Genomic DNA, 22,245 nt, shown 5'->3' with positions numbered 1-22,245 from the left:
ATTGCTGAACAATGCTAGAAGGAAAAAAATTGGGCCTCCTACCGTCTTTTCTGCGCGCAAGGAAAAAGAAAAGGAAGACGCATGTAGGTTGGAAAAAAAGGAAACCATATGGACATATAAACCGATTTTAATCATGTATGGTTTTCATGGAACAAAATTGGAGGTGCTTGTCTGAATAAGCCCTAACAGTATGGGGATAAGTTGTCAAATACCCTGGAAGAGGGATCTGCTGTATATACAATCTGGGGGGAACCCGAAACCACATTTTTCTTATTCTTCCCTTCACTATGAGCATTGGAGAGAATACAGGGTCTTCTGACTTGACATGAAGTCAAGAGGGAGGGGCTATTGTATTTTAGAAGGCTTGCTAAAGCAAAATTGAGATGCACATAAGAGAACCTAGATGGGGGTAGGGCCTGTCTACAGGGGGGGGAGGGTAGATTCTCCCAGCAGCTGCTCTGGTGGTCTCCAGTGTTGGACCACTACCGGCAGACGGGGAGGGAGTTTCTGGAAGTTAACCAGAGGACTTCCCACAGATTCAGTAGGGTGAGACTGCTCCTGAAAGCTGGCGTTGGTTCCTGGTTGCGTACATCCTTGTGCCTTAGTGCAGAGGACGGCAAAATGGGATTCAAGCAAATTTCCTTGCTGTCCTCTGCACTGCTTAGGAGACTAGTATTGCATCTTCATGTGACGGAGCCCATGGGAGTGAGTTTTGCAAAAAGTGCTGTGACTTTGTTACCCCTTTTCAGAGCCAGACTCTGCAGAGTGTCGTAACAGGGGTGCGGCAGCTGGAAGTTCTCAGAACTGCTACCAGTCCCCTGACGGGATGCTAGGGGGATTTTTAAGAGCTTTTATTTCTAATCCTAGAGTCCAGGGAAACAATCGTCCTGGGATGCAGTAACTGCAGGGGAATTTTTTGCTGCTAATCCGGGCACCATGTGGCTCCATGGTTTCTGACTGGGAGTCTTTGTCCACTTGTTGAGATATGGCGTCTAATTAACTCCCTCACACGTAGCAGAATCTCGCTAGCCAGAACTGGGAACGGGCACAGCTTCTGCTTGATAAAGTGAGAAGAAAAGTCCTTGCGTTTTGAATATCGTCAATTTACCTGCGACCATCCTGAGGCTTGGACTGTTTATGCATCTTAAGAAATTGTGTAATCGGGCCTGTTACTTCTAGTAGGCTGTCAATAAATGCATTTTTCTGGGTTCAGGCACGAGATAGCTGTTTCTCCAGACTCTGCAATAAATGACTGAGCTGAGCATGCATCAAGAAGAAAAAGGGGAATCGAACCCCTGTAGCAATGGTTTATCTTCCACAAGAGTTTGGCCATGATGAAATCTAACATGCCTTGTCATTCATCTGCCAGTGGGGAAGAGACGGGGCATTCTTGTGGCTGGGAGTTTTATAGCATATCCACAGGATATAGATGTGGGTCTAACCTCTGGGATCTGAACCCAACCACTTCTAGACTGGCTGAACCTGGTGGTCAGAAGAGAACTACCCAAGTGGACTGTCTTTACGCTGTTTCTGCAACTTCCACAGAAGTTAACCGGAAGCTTCAGCGACAATCTAGAACAGCGAGGTGTTTCTGTAGCCCCAAAAACAGTAATGATGTGTTACGCCCGTTCCAGAATTCCCACTCCTATGGGGCTTATGAAAACTGCGTAGGGCAGCCCGTTCAGCAGTGCGTGGAGACGTGTTCTCATCTAGGCCAAGATAGGCGTACTCCTTGTAAGATGGTCAGCTGACTTTCATATAATGCCCATGTTCAACGACCTTCTTGAGCTGTATGTGGCAGACAAATAGACTTTTGAATGGATGGAGATGTCAGTGATGTTTAGGCTCTTCAGTATCTTTCCTATATATATAACAATAAATATCTTAAGGGTAAACCTCTGATCACAATGTCTTTCCCCCAGTGGTGCCCTTTATGAACGTCTACGAGCGCAGCATGTGTCAGGTGCGGGAAATCTTAGTGGATATCTACCAGGAGTATCCTGATGAGGTGGAGTTCATCTTCAAACCTTCTTGCGTCCCCCTTATGAGGTGTGCGGGGTGCTGCAGCGATGAGAACTTCGAGTGTGTACCCACGGAGTGGTCCAATGTCACCATGCAGGTAAGTTTGTGCCTATCGCGCTTTTGCCTGCCTTGTTTTAAAGCACAGGGGCTGCTGCTTGTAATTCCATTTCAGCTTCTTATAAAGTTTTACTGAGACATGAAGATTAACATTCTTCAGTAACTAGGACATGGCTGCGTATTTGTACGTGACCAGCAGCTGACATGCAATAATACCACGTTATTACATCCAAGGCTAAATCCCTCGGGAAGTTTCAGTCTGCAAAGTTTCCAAAAATCAGGAGCCACTTAATATTCCAGTATTTTTTTTTTTTCATTTCACACGGACTCCATGTTGTTTGTGCGTAAAGTAAAGCCCTAAACCTCCGACTCAGGTGACTGGTAAAAGTTGGAGCATCATGTACTTGTAAGACTTACTCTACTTCTTTCTTCTAGATCTTGAGGATGAGACCTCACATGAGTCAGCTCTTTGTGGATAAGAGTTTTCAGCAGCACACTCGTTGTGAATGCAGGTGAGAACCAACGACTCACATTCTCTGCCGTTCATCTCAAAAACAAAAAAAAAAAAAATCGGCTGCTTTTTTTTCTCCTTTTATGTGTTTTTTAAATTTTCGTTTGTTTGTTTTATACTTTACAGACAAAAGAAAGAAATTAAAGGCAAACAGGAAAAGTAAGTGACCCCGTTTTTATTTTGTGATTCTGCATATGTTCTTCCCACAGTTTTACAGCTCTGGAAGGGTTTATATACCATGCTGGAGGACCTCCCTATACAGAGAGCAAGTGCTGCAAAAACATGGTTGGCTCTCTGAAGGCCCCGGGCATTGATATAAAGATAAGGCCACCAGGATGTACATTCGATTTCTATTGTCACTGATGCTCCTCAGTGGACAAGTCATCCTGTACATGACATTATCGGCTAGAAGCCATGCTATCCTCTGTTCTCTGCTTCTCTAACCATGCTATTAAGTAGCGGTAGGAGGTTAGGTGGGCACTTTAATACCCAGTTAACACTCATGCTTGCAGTTGGGGTATTTGGCCTTTGCTGTGGTGATGGTTTCTGAGTGGAGCATGAATCACACGCATGTTCACATCTCTCTGCTGCTCCAGAGCAAAACGGGCCACAGACTTGTACAAATAATATCCGATTTTTTTTTTTTTTCTTTTTTCTGCTGAAGAGTAGTATGGATTTGATCCACATAGCTCCATGTGTATACTGCTTAGATACAGATTTTAAAGGGAAGCGGTCATCAGTTATAAGTATCATAAACTAAGTTACGGTGCTTACAGTTTAGATGCTGGAGAGTCCAGGATGCTCACCCAGTTCCCCCATTTCTGCAGTGTCCCCTGGGGAAGTCAGCACTCGCACAACCAGCGTGACTCTTCTCAGAAGGCTGTTTCCGCACTCCCAAAGAGATGAACAGGAATGTGCGCTCACAGCCTTCTGATAAGTTATGCTGGCTTTGTGCTGACTTCACGGGGTCAGTGCAAGAATGGGGAACCAAGTGTGTATGAGGTATGGCTTCCCAGGCTCCGTGCCACTTAAACTATAAGCCCCATGACTTAGTTTATGGTGTTTATAGTTGACAGGTTCCCTTTAATGCCTGGATGTTTTCTCCACATGTGTCCAGTGCTATCAGTGACTGTCCACCTAACCCCATGCTTTGTAATTGTTTCCCTGTATGTAGAACCCTAAATGTCTCTTCTCATTCCAATCCATGCTTAGAAAAAGTAGGTGGTTGGTAGAGGAGGGGGTGGGAGAGGAGCCAGGGGGGGATAAGGTGAGGCGTTTTTAGACTCTTGTCAGGACCTGTCAACTGGCATAGATGCAACTAGAGCTCTCCTCCAGAAATCTACTCTTGCCGCTGCACGCTCATCTATCCTGCTGGAAACGCTGTATGGTCCATGAGACGTTAACCTCTTCATATCAGGAGACAACGTCTAGCAGTCTGGACAGGCATTGTGTGTTCTCTAATGTTGTATGGACCCAACATAGTGACTACTGCAGATGTAAAAAAAAACAACTAAATCCCAAGTGTGGAGGTATACTCTTCCAATTACACCATTTCAAAACTGGTGTCCAATCTAGTAGCCTTCTTGGATATGAAGGTCCACTACTGCTTTTGCCAGCAGAATTCTCATTTGTCAGTAAGTCAGCTTAGTTTTTCCAGTCACCGCTGATTTATCAAAGCTTTTGCAACTTTTTATTTAGTTTTTTTAACATGCAACCCATCATCCTATATCAACATGCACCATATTTCCCAGCAGGGGTGCACAGCATCTATCGGCGTGTACCAGTCATGGTCCAGATGTTTAGTGGTTATTAGTAGAGATGAGCGAGCGTACTCGGAAAAGCACTACTCGCTCGAGTAATTTGCTTTATCCGAGTATCGCTGTGCTCGTCCCTGAAGATTCGGGTGCCGACACGGAGCGGGGAGCTGCAGGGGAGAGCGGGGAGGAACGGAGGTAAGATCTTTCTCTCCTTCTCTCCCGCCCGCTCTCCCCTGCTCCCTGCTGCGACTCACCTGTCAGCCGCAGCGGCACCCGAATCTTTAGCTCCGAGCACAGCGATACTCTGATAAAGCCAATTACTCGAGCGAGTAGTGCTTATCCGAGTACGCTCGCTCATGTCTAGTTATTAGTAAATGTCACTACTTGATATATTAAAGTGGCTGTCCAGTCCTGAGACGAAACTTGTCCTTTAGATCGGGACGAAGGGGGGTTGTATTACCTGTTGCCGTATTTCCATAGCATTCTGCTGCCGGTCCACCTGTTCTTGGGGCCTCTTTTCATTCTTTCTAGATGGTTGCGGTGATTCTTAGGCAATATGCTGCACGCTAAGCACTAGTGGTACATCGCTAGTCTGACATTACACGCTGCTCTGATTGCCAATCTAAAGGCAGCTTCTGAGTAAAAGGATCTGATTACCAATGCACAGTATTGAATATTAACAACCGCAGCCATCTTGGAAAACCACAGAGACCTGAGGAACAAAACAATCGGCAGCAGAACAGGGAGAAAGGCGCTACGTAATAAAACTTCCCCCTCTTGTCCCTGGACAAATTTTGTGCTCTGGCCCATAGTCTCTTGAACCCCAAATTCTCCAAATGTAGACATCCTTGTCATAGGGACTCCGTGTGCTGGAAGTGTTGGGAGTGCGGCTTGGGAATAAAACAATTTGCCAGTGGGTATATCCCATAATGCTGTGGGCTGTAGAAAGGCCTCTTGGAGAGAGATGTTTTTCCTATTAAGCTTACTATTAATATCCAGACACGTGTGGGAAAGGTCACCTCTGCTGTCCATGCCGAGGAGATAGTAGAGACCGAGATAACGGAGACCTACTCTCCTCTCCACCCGGCTGATAAAGCCGCCTTGTGCTGTCTATGAACAGAAGCCAGCCCGTAGCGGCACCTGTGCGGAGAGGAGGGCAGATTAGCCGTGGCCCTGTTGCTGCTATATGGGCCCGCTCATGGGGAAGCTGACACTCCAGCATAGTATACAGATTATTCAGATTGAGCCCGTTCTCCTGCCATTACGTTTATTTCCTCCTATCGCGCAGATGTGGGCTTCGTTAATCATTGCACCAGGTTTTTCCTTTAAACGTACATCATAAACAAGGCAGCGTTGCTCAAATATACTTGCAGAGTACATAAAAAGTGGTGACAGAGAAACGCTTTGCAGGTGGCTCCATCCTGGGGTAATGGATACAATTTAGGAACTCCCTGTTAGGGTTGGCTACAATGTAGCCGCTGCCGCACAACGTTCTCCCCAGCTCAGTTGCTACAGGAATGCAGCTGATAATCCTGATGGTGATGCCTTACTAATGAGCCAGGTGTCCAGTGGTCAGAATTTTGTTAATGGCCACACGGTTTTAGGCAAAGCGCGCTGCCAGTAACCGCTTACAGCCATTAGAAGTCGCACGGACATGTGTCACTGGTGGGGTTGTCGGCTGCATTGCTGCGGCGACTGCTACATGTCACCGCTTTCTTAAGTGTTAGGTTCCAGGGTAATCTGATACAGAATAGTGCAGACCCTGTGACTCTAGTGGGTATAATTACATAAAAGACCCTTTTGGCAACTGTCATTAGCACTGATCACCAATGTGATGGCAAAGTCCAATGGATTTAATGTCTCCTCCCGTTTCGTACGATCATAATGCCAAAGAGGTACGTTTACGACTCCCAATTATCCAATCTGACGCCGTAATCTTCAGCTGTAGATAACTCGTCCGCACTCTGTGTGGCGCCTCTACTCTGCAATATTCTGCCCATATTTCCCCTAGTCTCGCTCCAGTTTCTCTCGTTTTTTGCCCTTTCTCTCTTTGTCTCTCGCTCTTTGTTTATTTTTTTTCTTCCAGAAAAGCAAAACGGGGGAAGGGCCATAAACGAAAGCGCAAGAAAATCCGGTACAAATCGCACCGCTTGTACGTTTGTATCGTGTGCTCACTAAAATCCCAACCACGATTTGTTTCTCCTCGTACCCTAAATTAATCCCATTAATCTGCTTGTGTGGCTCGTGGATGGGGGGTGCGGATCTCAATGAAACTTGAGAATCTTCCGCCTGTTGTGATTTAATCGGAGGCCTTGATGGTGATGGGAGGACTTTGGGGGGTGATGATGATGGGGGAGGGGGGTAACTTTGGGGGGTGATGATGATGGGGGAGGGGGGTTATTCTGTCTTAATGTCATCATGAGACTTACTGTCCCGGTAATGGCTCTTGATTCATTGCTGCAGTAGACCTTTGCAGCAGCTGTTTCCAAATTGACATGTTTTCAGATTTCGGGGTAGCAGTAGGTCTCTTGTACGATGTGACCTCAGTTTGTAGTATATGGATACAAGTCTTCTCTTTGTCTTGTCTGATCTCATGATTACATTAGGGCAGCTTGGCTTATTGGTGGTGGCTTGTGGCAGCATTGGTGGTGGGACACTTTGCATTTTAGGTACCTTGACTATAGCGATATTTGAGCTCCTCCGAGCAATCTCTCCAGTGCAAAATGTGACTACTTCTGAGGCATAAGGTCATGACTTGAAACTGCTCTTTTTATGCCAATGGCTCAGTTCCTTTGAGAATCTTTATTTTTCCATGTTGCAGTGGAATCTGCATCTGTAATGCTGTCCAGAACCAGCGATGCAGTCACAACACCCCATACTGTAAAACATGGGTCCCTTTTACCAGGTCTTTAAAAATGGCAGTCTCTCTTTAAGCCAAAGTGAAAGTGTTGTCCCTATCAGACCACACCTGGCTATAGGCATTAGATATTTCTTGGTGCATCCCTTCTGATTTTGATCCTGCCAGAACTGGGGACCTGATTTATAGTCCAAACTAGGACTCAACGGGTGGGATTTTATCCTGTCTGATCCTGAAAATAAGCAAAATATCGGGAGGTTTTATCGATACATAGAGCACATTCACCACTGGAGAGTCCGTTTTGTTTGATGTGTCATTAGACTACGTGCGCTTCGCCTTGGGTCCTCAGTGAGACTGCAGTAATGAACTTTTAGTATGGACTTTTCAAACTTTTGGAGAAGAACTGAAATGGCTGAGCTTATTGCCACACCGGGAAAACTAAAGAGAAACTTTGTCCAGTGCAAAAAGTTTCTCCACTGATGTTCATCTATAAAGCTTTGCAGCGATAGGGTAGAGGTAGGCGTGATGTCACCGCGCCGCACAGCCATTTATGTTCATCTCCTGGGGGTTTTACGCATCACACACAACATGCCTTGCTGTATTACATCATTACTGGAACCTCAAAGACAGCAGTCAGACAGGCAGTGTGTGGCTTATTTTCTGATGTCACATTCGTCTCTTTGCTTCACCTTCTTTTTTTTTTTTTTTGAACTGTAACCCTGGAGTCTGCATTTGGAAGGCAGTATTAATTGGAAAAGCCATTTTCTCTTTACTCAGTTCTTTGTCTAGTTCTAAAATTGTGTGCATTGTCTCTAACTATTTCAGTCCTGCGTATTCCCATACTAGTCTTCTCACAGACTATGCAATATTACACCATAATTGATTTTTTTTTTCCCCCTCCTTCCAAATGCAGCTTCTGGCTTCCTAATGCTATGCTGTCTGCTTTGTCTTGCCTCTTGAGAAAGAACATAGCACGAGAAGGTGGCTGGTGAGGGATAAGGACCCAGCCGCATGTTTATGTATTTCCCAGGGTGGGCAGATGTCTATGCTGAAGAGACATTATTAAAGCTAGCGGCCGACCTGTTGGGTTGTGTTACCATAACTTATGGCAGCACCGCTCTGTACGGTGTTACAAGTCAGGATGACCACCTTCCGAGTTTTGAGAGTTCCTGCTTTTATATCCATGCGCGGATGGGAGCTATAAAAGCAGGAGTGTTGGGGTGGTCACTCGGGAGTGTTGGGATGGAGGGATTACTAGTAATGTGTTGAGGAGTAATGCATGTTGACATTTCTCTTGCTGTTGCGCTGTAGCTTAGAACTCTTTTTTTTCCTTTTGCTTTTTGCAGTCATTGTGAGCCTTGCACAGACACAGAGAGGAGAAAACACTTGTTTGTCCAAGACCCCCAGACCTGTAAATGTTCCTGTAAAAACACAGACTCACGTTGCAAAACGAAGCAGCTTGAGTTAAACGAAAAAACTTGCAGGTTGGTTTTTTTTGTACATGTGGGGAAAAAAAAAAGATCCAGTGCAAAGATTAGAAGCTGCTTCTTACTGCTAATTGCTGCTTGACGTTCTGTCTTCAGGGGACAGCGCTGTGTTCAATGTTCTTTACTGTTTGCTTCATACCTGTACAGTAATGGTGCACATCTGCCATACATCAGCCGCCTCTTATACCTGCAGGGAGGCTTACTGCTAATTTCCTGGAGTTCACACTAAATGAGTGTCTACAATGCACAAGTTCAGCCAATCTTGGTAGTGGCTTTATCCAACACATGTGACAGTCTGTTCTTCTAACTGACACGAGAGGAAAGCTTTTAGCCGAGCAGCACATAGCATTCTGGAACAAGGTCCTCCTGTTGCGCGGAGCAGCCTGCATTTTGCATGGCATTTGACAAAAACGTTGAATGCAGAAGTCCATAGATCCACATTCTAATATGGCTGTGCAGGGAAAGGGGAGTCCTGGAACCTCCCTGCTATACATCGTCAATTTAATGGGAGTTTTGAGCCCCTTCCAGCATCATTTGGCACTCTATAGAACCGCAGTCCTTCGTCGGCACTGATGCTGGATATTGGAGTTTGCTCAAAGAGCCCATTTAGAGCAGTTTGTTGTCTTTTACTAGGAGAGGCAAGAAGTCTAGCGCAGACCAGTCATATGCGGCCCCTTACTCTGCTGACCTCGCTCACTAACATGCGCTCTGCCACCCCTGTGCAGCAAAGTAAGTTACCCCAAATAACACCTGTATGTACCCTGAATGCCTCTGTTACCAGTTCAGCTTTTAGAATAAGGTTGCACACTATATAGATGCCTCCGCTATTATTTCTATATGTTTGTCTTCCAGCAGCTTGTATGGAGTGGTAATCATGAACAGACAAACTAAAACGAAGGAATGACACATGAGCAATGTCTAAGACCCCTTCCATATCGCATTTTGCAATTGAGCGCTTGTTCTGGCCTGGGTTCCGTTCCATGCTGAAAGCCGCTTGAGGCGGGAACTTGGACGGTGCCATAGAGTACAGTATGTGAGACAGAGACCTCCTGGAAGGAAAAGACCCTCCAGTAATGACGGCAGGAATGAAATCTAGTAAAACTGAGCCCAATGGTGTCTTGTCGTTCCCCCCCCCCCCCCCCCCCCCCCCCCCCCCCTCCTCCCAACCCAATCTTTTCCGTCCTGTTTATCTCCGCCAATGCGTGGAGGAAAGAACCAGGACAGAACCAGCGCTGCTCTGCAAAAACCCAATGTGAAGCTTGAGTTGATTAGTGCCGTACACATCCTGTAGGTCGTATCTACGTGTCGGCCAGGCTAGTGTCGAATTCAAGGTTTTAGCATGGAAACGTAAGACTTGCCAGGTCTAACTTCTGGAACATTCTCATTTTCTTCCCGCTATAACTGTACAAGGACAAGTCGTTCTCTTCTCGTGACCTTGTCTCTGTGACAAACATTTCACTCCTCTAGTTTATGCAACATTGGCTACGACTTGTGCTTTGGGTTGCTTCAGGAGCAATGTAGTTCTGCGTCCCGTCAAATATAGAAGACTGTGTGCATAGTCCAGAGTTTTTGCTTCCCGCAGTCTTAACGTTACAGCCCTAACACTAGTACACAGATCTATACGTATGTTGTGGCGTAGGCGTTACTTCTCGCCCTCTCAGAAAATAATTCCTCCAAATTGAACTATTTCTCTGTAATATTGCTGAGAATTAAAACGGTTTCATTTTGTTTCTCCCAAATCTGTCCAGATGTGAAAAGCCACGGCGGTGAAATGAGGAGCGAGTCTCTGGAAAGAGACAAAATGGAGTGAAAATGAAGGATCGAAAACTCGGCACAGCACTTTGGTTCTCATGCATTCCGTGTCCCTAAGGAGGGAAAGAATCGCCGTATTCACAAAACGCAATTTCTCCTTCTCCTTTATCAAAATTGATGCTGCTACACATCGAGAGCCAGAACAGCGGGGTCATAACTTTTTTTTTTTTTTTTTTTTTTGGATTCTTTATAAATATATTATTAAATATAGATATATAAATATATATATTTGTATATATATATTGGATTTTTCTTAAAATTAGTCATTTACTGGACTTTGCTCGCCAAACAAATTTTTTTTTTTTCTTAACTGACGTACATTGGGGATAGCTATTCAGCCGATGCTAACCTCTAATGATGATATTAATTATTCTGGATCATAATCTGTTGTCGTTAAGTTTTCTGCTAAACCAATACAAGTTCAGATCAAAGGTCAAAGAAGCCCTGCTGAGATGTTCTGGAGTCCTATAGCTGCAAAACTCGATCCTTCACGAAACTTGCCCTGTGCCCTCTGCAGATAGACTTATTGAGGAAATGGAGACTAATCGGTGCCATAGGTTGGTCAGAGACAACGTCATTCTGTAACCTTGCCCTTCATGAACGGCTTCTGCCCTGGAGGAACTTTTTTTTTATTTTTTGGCATCTAATGTCGCTGGTGTGTGTATGGATTTGGGTATCTTCTCTGTTAAGAAACGGAAAGGCTTTTGGGGAAAAAAAAAGATGTCTGGACGTTTTTGCTTGTCAAGGATTTAACGAAAAAAAAAAAAAAGCCCTTTGGACCCAACGGCTCCATTTTGTCAGATGTATGCTGAGCCAGTGCCCGTTGTATCTCTCAAAACAACACTGAGGAAAAAAAATTCAAGATCTCACAGAAGCAAGGACTGGACCAAAAAATTGAGGAGGTCACAAAAGAAAAGGAATGGTTCCTGATTAGTGTGCAGATCCGGCGGTAATCACTACAATTCATTGGGACTTGTATTCTCCCGGTGGAGCAATCGGCAAATGACGTGAACTCTTGTACATTTTGAGTTAATTACTCACCCCAGTGAGGAAGACTCTCACTCATAATGAGTGGAAATGACTATATTAAGAGTACGAATCGCTCAATGAGTGCAGCTTGCTGTTTAATGAAATAAGACTTGTTTATGTTGAGTGAGACTGCCTTCCAGTGGGTGAACGGTTCCCCCCCCCCCCCTTCCCCCATACCCCCTTCCTCCACACCCAAATCATAGAACCAGGACTGGCTTAGCATGTCTGAGAATCTGAAGCAACCCGGTCTGAGCACCAAGTAATCTCCGTGAGTCCTGGAGTTGCAGCTGGTGGAATCCACTAGAAGTTATAGAAACATGTTCACTGTATAGCCTCGTCTATGTATCTCATGTATACAGACACACACACCTGTTCTGAGGTTCCACGTGCCTTGCACCCTAGAAATGAGTGAGGCTTTTTGCTCCGAGACCCTGAGCTGTTTTCTGGTTACAGGACTTTAGTGCCGATTTTGGAAAGATTAACTGCTAAAACATGACACAAATAAAGGGTTGATCCCTACGTGAGGGAGTTGGCTCCTTTTGCTGCTAGACTGTCTTAAAACGAAATCCCTGTGTCCACTGTGGAGTTGTCTGGGAACTTTTTTTTTTTTTTAACTGAGGGAGGAGGGTTATAAAGGTAACACTGCGGATATATGTGGTCTGTGGTCAATATTGTTATCCCTTTGGAGGCAGGGACACTAGCGTATTGTGTATGAGAGCACCTAATTGTACTTGGAAGAAACTGTAGACCTATCAGATGTTTTGATCAGTGAGACCCTCCGTGATCGCTGATCTGAACGGCAGAGGCAAGCGTTCTGCTCCTTCAACTGTAACCTTGTTGGATCTTTTCGGTAGCTGAACACGGATACATTTTTAAGTCTGTGTTCGTATTCAGCTGTTAGGAAGTGATGCAAGAAGCTTTCATGGCCAAAGGAACGCAGTGCTCGGGTGAGCGTTTCTGCCCCTTCATTTCGGCGATCACTTGGGTTCTTGGCACTCAGACCCTACTGATCAAAAGTTGTCAAAAGTTTCTTAAAAAGTGCAGTTACTCTTTTTAAAGGGGTTGTCTGGTTACTGGAACTACCAGGAGTAAAAAAAAAAATAAACTGAGCTAGTTACCCTCTCCGCTGCTGTCAGGATCTAGCACTGCAGCCACACTGTGGGCCTGGTGTTTTATTGTAACAGTAGCTGTTCTGAAAGTCAGCTGACTGCTGCAGCCTCGTAGATTGCAGTGTCACTGCTCGTTAAAGAACATGGCGCTGCAGCAGTCACCTGACTTCCTCACAACAGACACCGGGGTCACAGTGGGAGCTGCAGCACTAGATCCCAGCAGTGGAGGAGTAAGTGTATCTGTTTTCTCCCCTGGCAGCCCTATTGAAGGGTGGAGGTTCTCTGGTAACCAGACAACCCCTTTAAATCCTCTGATTTAGACTCTTGAGAGCAGAGCCCTTTTACTCGAGTGCCAAATTCGGACGTGGGCGACTCAATAAGTGCCTTCTGTTGGATCTAAAGTACACTGCAAGTCTATCGATGGGCCCCCGAATATGTAGAACATGGATATAAGGTACCAAGGGGTGTCTGTAACAAGCCACAGATCTGCAGCATGTGTCAGTCTGCGGACAAGGATCAGTACTTCACAGCAGAACCTTTTAGTGTGTGTCTGTGTATACATGGATGCAGAGCGGTTCGCCACACTTCATGTCCCTTTTTATTAAAAACCTGATAAATTGAGAGAGCTTGGGAGGGTACAGTATTTCTTGATATATTTAAAAAATAATTTATACAAATACACTAATTAGCCAAGGTTTTTAGCCGTTCTCGCTGTTTTGTTTTTTTGACAAGTCATTGCTACCTTCACAGGTACAGGAGGCCAGCCAGTTGCAGGAATGGAGGGTGGAGCGAGGGAGGTCAGCACTTGTATTGATGAAGTCCTCCTTTCCATCAAACCTGCATCCTGCTTTTTTTTTTCTTTGGAAATCTAGGGGGGGGTTTCTTTGTTGTTTTTTTTGTTTTTTTGTTTTTTTTTTCTCTCTTCCCTTTTTTCAGCTTATTAGTAAGCAGGGGCTATGGTAACAGAAGGACAATGCTATTTACTCCTTTCTTCTAGAGCAGGGGAGAAGTATTGGGGTCTGCTGAACACCCAGACAAGCTCGGCATCCATCTACCTGTTGCTTTTTACTCCAACTTAGCGGTAGAGGTTGTCTACATGTCCGCCATAAAGGTACCTTGACAAATATATGTAGCAATAGCTGCTTGTTGGTGAGAATCACACTTTTTTTTTTGTCTTGACTGCCTGGCCTGTGGAACCTGTGATCTAAAGCAATGTCTAATAAGTCCCTCACCCAGCCATGTCCCAATGACTGCAAAAACCAGCTCAACGCAGCAGTAACGTCTGAATGGCAGTATTTATTTTATTTATTTGATAAACCGCATATTTTTAGTAACCGTGCCCACAGATAATGACTCTTAGGCCTGTGAAACGCGTCGGCTGTAGCAAGCAAATGTCTATTCCAGCAGAACAGTCGTCCTCAGTCCAATACTCTGTTTGTAATTCCATCCTTCTGCTGCCCATGGTCTCTTGGTATCTTGGCCAATCCAGTTCTAGGTTTAAGTATTTATTGTGTGAACTGTGTATATTGGGGCAGAAGCCATTTTTGATTTTGCACACATGGATCCAATGTGTTCATGGGTTTTGCTGCCTTCATCCCAGAACTGCTCAGTCCATTGCAGAGCGTCTGGTTATATTTCCTTCTTCTGTGTCCTCGTGAGTTGGCGAAGGGAAGATGAGACCTCCCAGACTGATGCACACTGTGTTCATCGCTCTGGAAGGCATAAAGGTTCAGCTCCCCAGATCTAATATTTAATGATGACTTCTTACCCTTAGTCTTTCCACTGGAGTGTGAAGATGAACAGTAGTGCTTACACAAAATGTGTGTTTTCTGTAGTCCCTTGCTCTATGTTCTTCCACGTAGGTAATCGCTTTCAACTCCAGAAGAACAGGACGCTGCCCTGTATTTCTGTGGGCATAAAAATAAAATAAATGGTCGCATACAGCGTAAAGCAGAACGGTCACAGGCACTGGAATCCAAAGGGGGCTGGCAATGGAAATAGAGCTTTAAAGTAGACTAGCCTCATCGTAAGGTGGTCACATCAACTTTTACTCAACTCCTACAAGATGGCGCCAGTTGACCAGTCCTTTTCACGCAAACACCCAGGGATGAGTCAAAAGAAAATGCATAAGCTCCAACTTCTTTTTTTATTAGTTGTTAAAAACAGCAATAAAATGCATTTTGGGGGTGGAACCCCTTCATCAGTTACGCCAATTGTTACTTCCCCTATTCTTTCTTGATTGCTGTAGTACCTAAGTGACAGAAAATGAATTCAGAAGGAATGGGGGAGGAAAACCTAAGGCTAAACATGAATATGTGAGTGAACATAAATACTACATGATAAAATGAAGTTTAACCATCTTAGAAATACTAAATAAGATTCTAAAAACTACTTGTTTACATGACTTATTTATGTTCACATGTATATTCATTCTTAAGCCGTGTTTTTGTTTTTCCTCCCTCTAATCCTTCGGCATTTATTTTCTGTCCCTTTTTTTTTGTTTTTCTCCTGTTCTTTCTTGATGGCTGTAGTACCTATCCCATTATAACTGATTGAAGGGGTTCAACACCAAAATGTCTTTTTTACTGCCGGTTTTTAACAACTAATAAAAGAGAATTTGGATGTTATGTCCATTGTCTTCTGCCTCGTCCTTGGAGGTTTGCGCCAGTTGATCAGTCCTTTTTTTTTTTTTTTTTAACACAATCTTGCTTGATCACTTTCTCTTAATAGAGCGTGCACCTGGTTGGCAGCACCTCCGAATACAGGGAGTCACCATTCCATTGACTCACCCTAGTCACCCGGGATCCCTTTTTTGTGTTTTTTCCACTTTTTGGTTTTCTTCTTCCACCTGACTCTTGTCCCTGAGGCATGAGGTGCCTTAATGTTTATGCCCTTTTTTTTTTAGTTCTGTTTTGGCTTCATTTTTGTTCCTCCAACCTGTGTTCAGGTGGCTGGTCCACTTTAAAAGTTACATTTCCTCCTGTACTACCAACTTGACTCTTTCTGTGGCTATCGCCAAGTCCTCAGTGTGCTGCCTTCTGTAGATTGGCTGAAGATATGCCACGTGTCAATCAAAAAAGCCAATCTAATTTTCCACCACACTCCCGTCAGATGGCTATACGGAGCAGCGCTGAAGAGTATGGTGTGCTTCCTCCTGCTGACTAGAGCCGTGCTGCAGAAGCTGCATGCTGACCATTTAGCACTGTGTCGGTAATCGGTATAAGCCATTACAATCCTAGTGACAATGAAGTCTACACCACAAGGCCTCTGCCAGCCAAGGGTTTAATATATGTATATCAAGCATTTAAGCATAAACACTACAGGTTTCCTTCTTTTTGTAAATAAATTCAAAAACACAAAAAGTTAATTCTGCCTAACCTTTATTTTTTAATTGTAATATGTGTTTTATTTATTGGTGCTATCATTTGTTATTGTTGTGAGACGCAGTCATTAACACTTCTTTTCTCCTGCAGATTAAATATTATGTAGAAACATATTTATTTTTTAAAAGAAAGTATAAAGATAATGTTAAAAATACCTACGTTTTCTTTGTTTTTATTAAATCTCTGCCCTGGCTCCCGAGGTGGCGTAGTCAGGTTTACAGGGAGAGGGCGGATTCTGCAGCAGTGCAAAGACTGAAAGCTGCCGCCGATCACGGGGATGAGCGGGACTTCTGAAGCTGGACAGTTGGTTCTAGTCAGAGCTAGATGTGGTGGTGCTGGTTAAGTGTTGAGGAAGCTGTGCAAATAAGCGCCACCTATTGGAAGGTATTGACCTTTAGTGAGTCAGTATCCAACCTTTTAACAGATCTTGCAACATAACGATGAATGTGAGCCAAACCGGAGTACTCGTGTACAGATCTGTTCTGGGTTTTAGCTCCTCGTTGGTGCACAGCTTTTGTGGTTAGCTAGGTGAGAGGCCATAAACCTAAATCCAGGGGCCATCTGAATGAAAAGTGCCTTTTTATTAGAATCGGTGGCTCTTGTACTTTTTTTTGTATTTCCATGATCCTCTATGTAGTGATCCAGTGCGGCTTCTTCAGGCCAGATCTAGACTTCAGCGGCTCGTTCACCTGTGTGAGCCAGGCTAGGTTAGTATGGGTTTCGGCCAATGGATGTAAGTCAGAGGTTCCAATCTTTTCTAGCTTGTGAGACACATTATATATTTGTAGCAATGGGTGAGAGCCACATTGAATTCAAAAATGGAGAAAAATGTTTGACGCTACGGAGCACAGCGACGCACATTGTGCAGCCACAGGTTGCACTATGACCCTGTTATATGGCATCCTGCTGTAAGTAAATGCAATCTCAAGAAATCCAAATCTGATGGATCTGTTGAGCTTGTCAAATTGTGGGTGTGGTCACTTTTAATCACAAGACCGCTACAATATCTCTCATTAAGAGGCATTATATAAAAGGGCTATAGGGTGATCTTTGCCCATGCGATTTGTCAGTCCCAAAGTAACCAAGTGACCGTAGTCTAAATGCAAAGACAACTAATTATGAAATTTTGACACTGGCGTTGTACCATCTGAATGGACACTCTTTGTGTTAGGCCATGTCTGCTATATCAATTGCCAGCACATATGGTCATAACTGAGGACTACCACACAGCAAGGGGTTGTTAGCCCCAAGTCACTGATTGGGGACTACTAATATAAAACTTATGGACTGTAGACCTGCTTGACAACTGGAACACCGCTGTTATGTTTGCAGGAAGGGTACATTTTTCTTTTCAAGAGTGGGACGTTGCACAATTAATAGCAGTAAGGGTCTATTGAATGTGTTGGCTGGGTTCCTCTTGGTGGAAGAGGCCATGAACTTCCACCAGATTTCATATAAAACTGCATGTAGTTCAGTGCAGGAAACAGCTGTAGCCGTTGATGTGTTATGACAACCACGTTAGTGAAATCGCTCACGGGCAGCTTTCCCACAACCATTTATCCCAACTCCTTTCTTCTCCATCTGCACATCACTAGAAAGATGTTCGATAAACTTGGCAATTCAGATGAAATATAAAGGAGAAACTTTTTTGTTTGCTGACGAAAGGGACTTTGGCTATTAGTTCCTCGCCTAAACCACCTTACAGGGCTTTAAAACAAGACTTCCACATTATTTCTCTGTTAACACTGAATGGCAACTTCATTGCGGCACATTCAGTAGAATGTTGGCCCTCAAAACCGCCGCATTTCATTGTGGCATAAATTCCACTAAGTGTTGCCATTGTGCTGCAGGACTATCAGCCCATGTCGACAGGAAGCTTCTTGTAGTTTCCACAAATCAGATGGTGGTACAGACTTTCTCTATACAGCCCTTTCTACATAGTCTTAGAGCTGCCCTATAGAATTAAGATATGGGAACCATGAAGGCGGGAGAAGCAAGATAAACATGTTTCTGCTACCAATCCGTGACTTTACAACCCTTGTATAGCACAATGTCCTGCCTTAGGCTAAAGAGCTACTATGAAAGGGTCAACTTGGTTGGCCAGGATGGTTAGGCAAGCCTTAAGGTACCTTTTACATGGGATGACTGTTGGGCGCATATGATGGCCGTCCCAGCTAGTATCACTCCTGCACTTTTACCCAGAAGCGATAGTCTGTCAGAGAATGGAGACAGAGCGGCTAGAGCTCTCTTCCAGCCTCCATTCACTGCGAAAAGGAGCCGTTCAACGGTGAACGAGAAGCCGTTCAGTAGTCATTATGATTCGGTGAGAAACGGGACAACTGAGCAACTTCTCATTTAGTGCCCTTTGGGGGTCCGTGTGTACACTGGCTAACAGTTGCCCATAATCACTCATTTTAAAAGATTATTCAGACAGCTATCAACTCTTCTAAAAGGTACCTTTTACAGTTCAAATGTCCATCCATAACTATCAAGAGGACCCAAGGTGCGGTAAGAAAAGGGTTAATCCATTTACACTGTCTGCCAAATTCTAATCCTCCTATCAGCATAGTGCTGCAGAAATCTATATTCGGGTGATGTTTGTTTGCATTATATTCAGTTGCTCAGAATGATTCTTCACATCCTCCTCTGACCCCTTTCGGTGACAAGTTGTTTCCATCTGAAGAACCCAGTTTTGCAGGATACTGTTCACACTGTTACACAAGAAAACCCCACACCGTCGGTAGTGAAGTCCTGGCCCCGGCTAGTCTAGCACCGATGACTAGGTCTCATTGGATGTTGCTCAGATCGCTGGATTGTCCCATCTGTGGGTTCACACTGCAACTGATCCATGGAAACCTTGTCACGTGATTGATTTTTTTTTTGGCAGTACTGCTGGGTCATAGCTTTAATATCCATAAAGGGAAGCGCCAATCCTTAACCAGGGGTTCTAATTAAGGGGCTTATCAGCATATACTGCAAGTCAGAATGGTAGCACCCAAAAAATGTATGTAGTCTTATATTCATAACACAGTAAATGATTACGTTGACTGGTAAGTAGGAGTAGCACCTCCCACCAATTTACTACTGGCCAGTAAAGCTTACCCCTATGATTCGCTCTACCACATTGGATTTTCATCGAACAATATGGCTGGCTATGAGGTCGGAGGTATTCTACATACTACACACTTGCTGCATCCTCTTAGAGAATGTACCACACAAGACTTAACTTGTTGGAGGTGGAATACCCCTTTATCTCTTATCCAAGGGGTTGGCGATAACTAGCTCATCAGTTGGTCCCAACAGTCGGAATTCCACTGAACATCTAGTTATCCCATGGATGGGGAATACCTTGCAGGACCTGTAATCCCTTTTAGGGCTCCTGCACACTGGCGAAGGTAATATCGGGCCGTGATTCACGGCCCAATATCGCCCTCACACTCCTTCAGAAAACACCTGGATGCGAGGCGGTTTCAAAAGGAAACGATCTTGCATCCCTGCGGAGCTGAAGGAATCCCCCATAGCGAGGCAGAGATATATAGGTTTTCTGGGGCTAAATGGCTTCCCTGAAAGAGGTGGTGGGGCTAGAGGGGGTCCTCAAAGTGTTTCCTCTCTAGCCAAGAGAGGGGGCCAGGCTAGATGGCGGATCCCTCTACCCCGCCCCTCTCTTGGCTAGAGAGGAAACTCTATGAGGACCCCCGCTCTTGTGAAAGCCCTCTATCTCTCCAAATATGGGGAGATCTGTAGGAGATCTCCTGTAGCTCCGCCCCCTCTCGCTCCTCACTATGGGGGATTCCTTTAGCCCCCCAGGCTGTCTCGCAATTTCCCATTGAAAACGATGGGCGATATTGCTAAAAGAAAGAACATGCTGCGATTTGTTTTCTATAGGATTGGGTTTCATATTTGTGCGTCTCGCAATGCACAAATCTCACACAATTTTCTCGCCAGTGTGAAGGAGCCCTTAAGGAACAATCACCAACAATCCCTTTATTGGTAGATATTGACCTAGTTCTATAATTGCATGCAGGTTTGTATTGTAAATCCTGCGTCTCTGATTTACATCTTTAACATTGTTACAGTCCCAGCGATTATAAGAAACCCCCCATTCCGGATAAATGGACCCAGATGTTCTAGTTAGGTGTATAAGATGTGCGAAGCCTCAGAATGTGTCTTAAGTATTCACACCCTTTTCTTGTTATTGTGTAACAGCTTTGAATCGCATTTGGTTTGAAACAAGAAAATGTACAAAATGTCTTAAATTAGTTACAGTTCCTAACCAACAAATAATTGAATACAGAACATTTTACCTCCTCGGCGTTTAGTAGTAGATGGCAGAGTCTATACGGAAATGGCTGCCGTGTAGATGCAGATAATCTGAGAACCATCCACGTTCTGGCCGTTGGACCCATGAGGAAATAGCTGCGTTCTATTACAGTAGTAAATTCCCCATTGGAATGAGCTCTGAACTCTTCCATTCCTGGACACTTACAGTATTCCAGCCATCCACTTTCTATAAATCTTCTTCCAAGTCTCATTTCTCTTGTAAACTGATGCAAGTTTCCCTCCTACTCAGTTTGGTCCCAATTAAATCTTAAGAAAAAAGTTTGGTAAGTTCGGTGCATCCTCTAAGGTCAATTTAGAGACCAATAAACTCTCACATCCTTCTCTTTGGACTTATTAAGTATTTACTTGTTGGCGCATCATGTTCTGTTATTATTCTAAGTGCAAGTTAACAACCCCATCCCTGTGCCATTTTGTGTGTGTGTGTGTGTGTGTGTGTGTGTGTGTGTGTGTATATATATATATATATATATATATATATATTAGTACATGCTGCTTCAGATATATCCTGTTAGAAGCCTGATGAAGAAATCAAAGTACAGTAGTTTCAAAAGCCTGCTGTAAAATTAATTCTTTAAAAGGTATAATCTCTACAAGACTACCATATATACTTGGGTATAAGCCGGGCCAATAAGTTTTACCACAAAAAATTGGTAAAACCTATTGACTCAAGTATAAGCCTAAAAAAAGCAATACTCGCCTATCAGCTGGTGTCTGTGTCCCCGACGCAATGCTCTCCCACGTGGTGTGGCCAGCTGCTACAGTCTCCTCCCTGGCTTGCTTTTGAAATCCCCGCCATCAGCGCCGTGATTGGATTGAGCGCCGAACAATCACAGCCATTCAGAATGACATCACTGAATGGCTGGGATTGGTTTATCAAGCGCTGGCTGTGACTGGCCGGCGCTCGATCCAATCACAGCGCTGACGGCGGGATTTCAAAAGCAAGCCAGGGAGAAGACTTGTAGCAGCTGGCCGCACTGCCAGGGACACAGAAGCCGGCTGATAGGTGAGTATTGAGGATTTTTTCTTTTTTTTGGTCACTCAAGTATAAGCCGAGGGGGGCTTTATCAGCACATTTTTGTGTTGAAAAACTTGGCCTATACTCGAGTATATACGGTACTTTGTTTCACTTACTGAGAAGAATCATTTTTTAATTATTTTGAAATTGAAATGGTTTTTTTCATATGCCTTTTTTTGTAAAGTTGACTAATTGCCATATAAATTCAAAAAAAAAAATTTTCTTTAAGCCTTGGCTTATTTTTTTGCTGGATTCTAAAGTTACACTAGAAGCCCCAATGCAGAGTGTTTCCCTTATACTATTTAGAGGTGCCGTGGCATAGTAGTTCCCTCGGTGGCTACACCCACTGGGGCCCTTATTTGCATAGTAACTCAATTTTCCTTTCCTTTTTTTCTCAGTGGCCTGGTTATTGTCCTGGATTCATCTGCTCATCTTAATAACTAAGCCATCCCACTTTCCTGTCTCTCCATCTGCCATGACAGAGAAGGAGGCTGGTTTAGTTAAGATGTACAGAAGAGTCGTCCGCCTACAATGATGAGACCGGCACAGACCGAGTCAATACCATGAGCCTCAGGGTTCCAATCGGGCCACACATGGAGGTTTCGACATTACTGGTGTGGCTAAAGATTCCGTCTCCCTGGTTCACCACTCCTTAGACCCATCAGACTGAAGCTAGCATGATGGTGGACTGTAAGATAATCTGATCCATTGGAAAGGTTTTGAGTGCATCATTGCTGGAGGTTCTGCAATACGAGCAAGCTTATCCTGTTCTAAAAATCCCTTGTTTGGAATGTGATGGATATTCAGGTGATCACATCAGCGCAGATCATACCTGTTCATCCCTGGCCTGCCTGAGTCTCATGGT

At 44.3% G+C, this 22,245-nt stretch overlaps 1 protein-coding gene across 7 annotated transcripts in view; it reads left to right on the top strand.

Moving 5' to 3' along the window:
• Positions 1 to 22,245, top strand: part of VEGFA (vascular endothelial growth factor A) — a 57,060-nt gene that overhangs the window by 11,346 nt on the left and 23,469 nt on the right. Inside the window, exons 3-9 of one of the 7 annotated variants that reach the window (XM_066595235.1) lie at positions 1,923 to 2,119; positions 2,515 to 2,591; positions 2,717 to 2,749; positions 6,434 to 6,481; positions 8,551 to 8,688; positions 9,325 to 9,420; positions 10,440 to 16,178. In XM_066595235.1, the coding sequence (XP_066451332.1) occupies positions 1,923 to 2,119; positions 2,515 to 2,591; positions 2,717 to 2,749; positions 6,434 to 6,481; positions 8,551 to 8,688; positions 9,325 to 9,391 (560 nt within the window). In that variant the 3' untranslated portion in view covers positions 9,392 to 9,420; positions 10,440 to 16,178. Of the gene's footprint in view, positions 1 to 1,922; positions 2,120 to 2,514; positions 2,592 to 2,716; positions 2,750 to 6,433; positions 6,500 to 8,550; positions 8,689 to 9,324; positions 9,421 to 10,439; positions 16,179 to 22,245 lie in introns of those variants that run through there. The other 6 variants (XM_066595234.1, XM_066595239.1, XM_066595237.1 and 3 more) reach the window with 6 other exon arrangements.

This window comes from Eleutherodactylus coqui, chromosome 3 (assembly GCF_035609145.1).
Source record: "Eleutherodactylus coqui strain aEleCoq1 chromosome 3, aEleCoq1.hap1, whole genome shotgun sequence".
Lineage (NCBI taxonomy): Eukaryota > Metazoa > Chordata > Amphibia > Anura > Eleutherodactylidae > Eleutherodactylus > Eleutherodactylus coqui.
The sequence above is the reverse complement of the archived record's forward strand: the minus strand, read 5'-3'. Positions and strand labels throughout refer to the sequence as shown.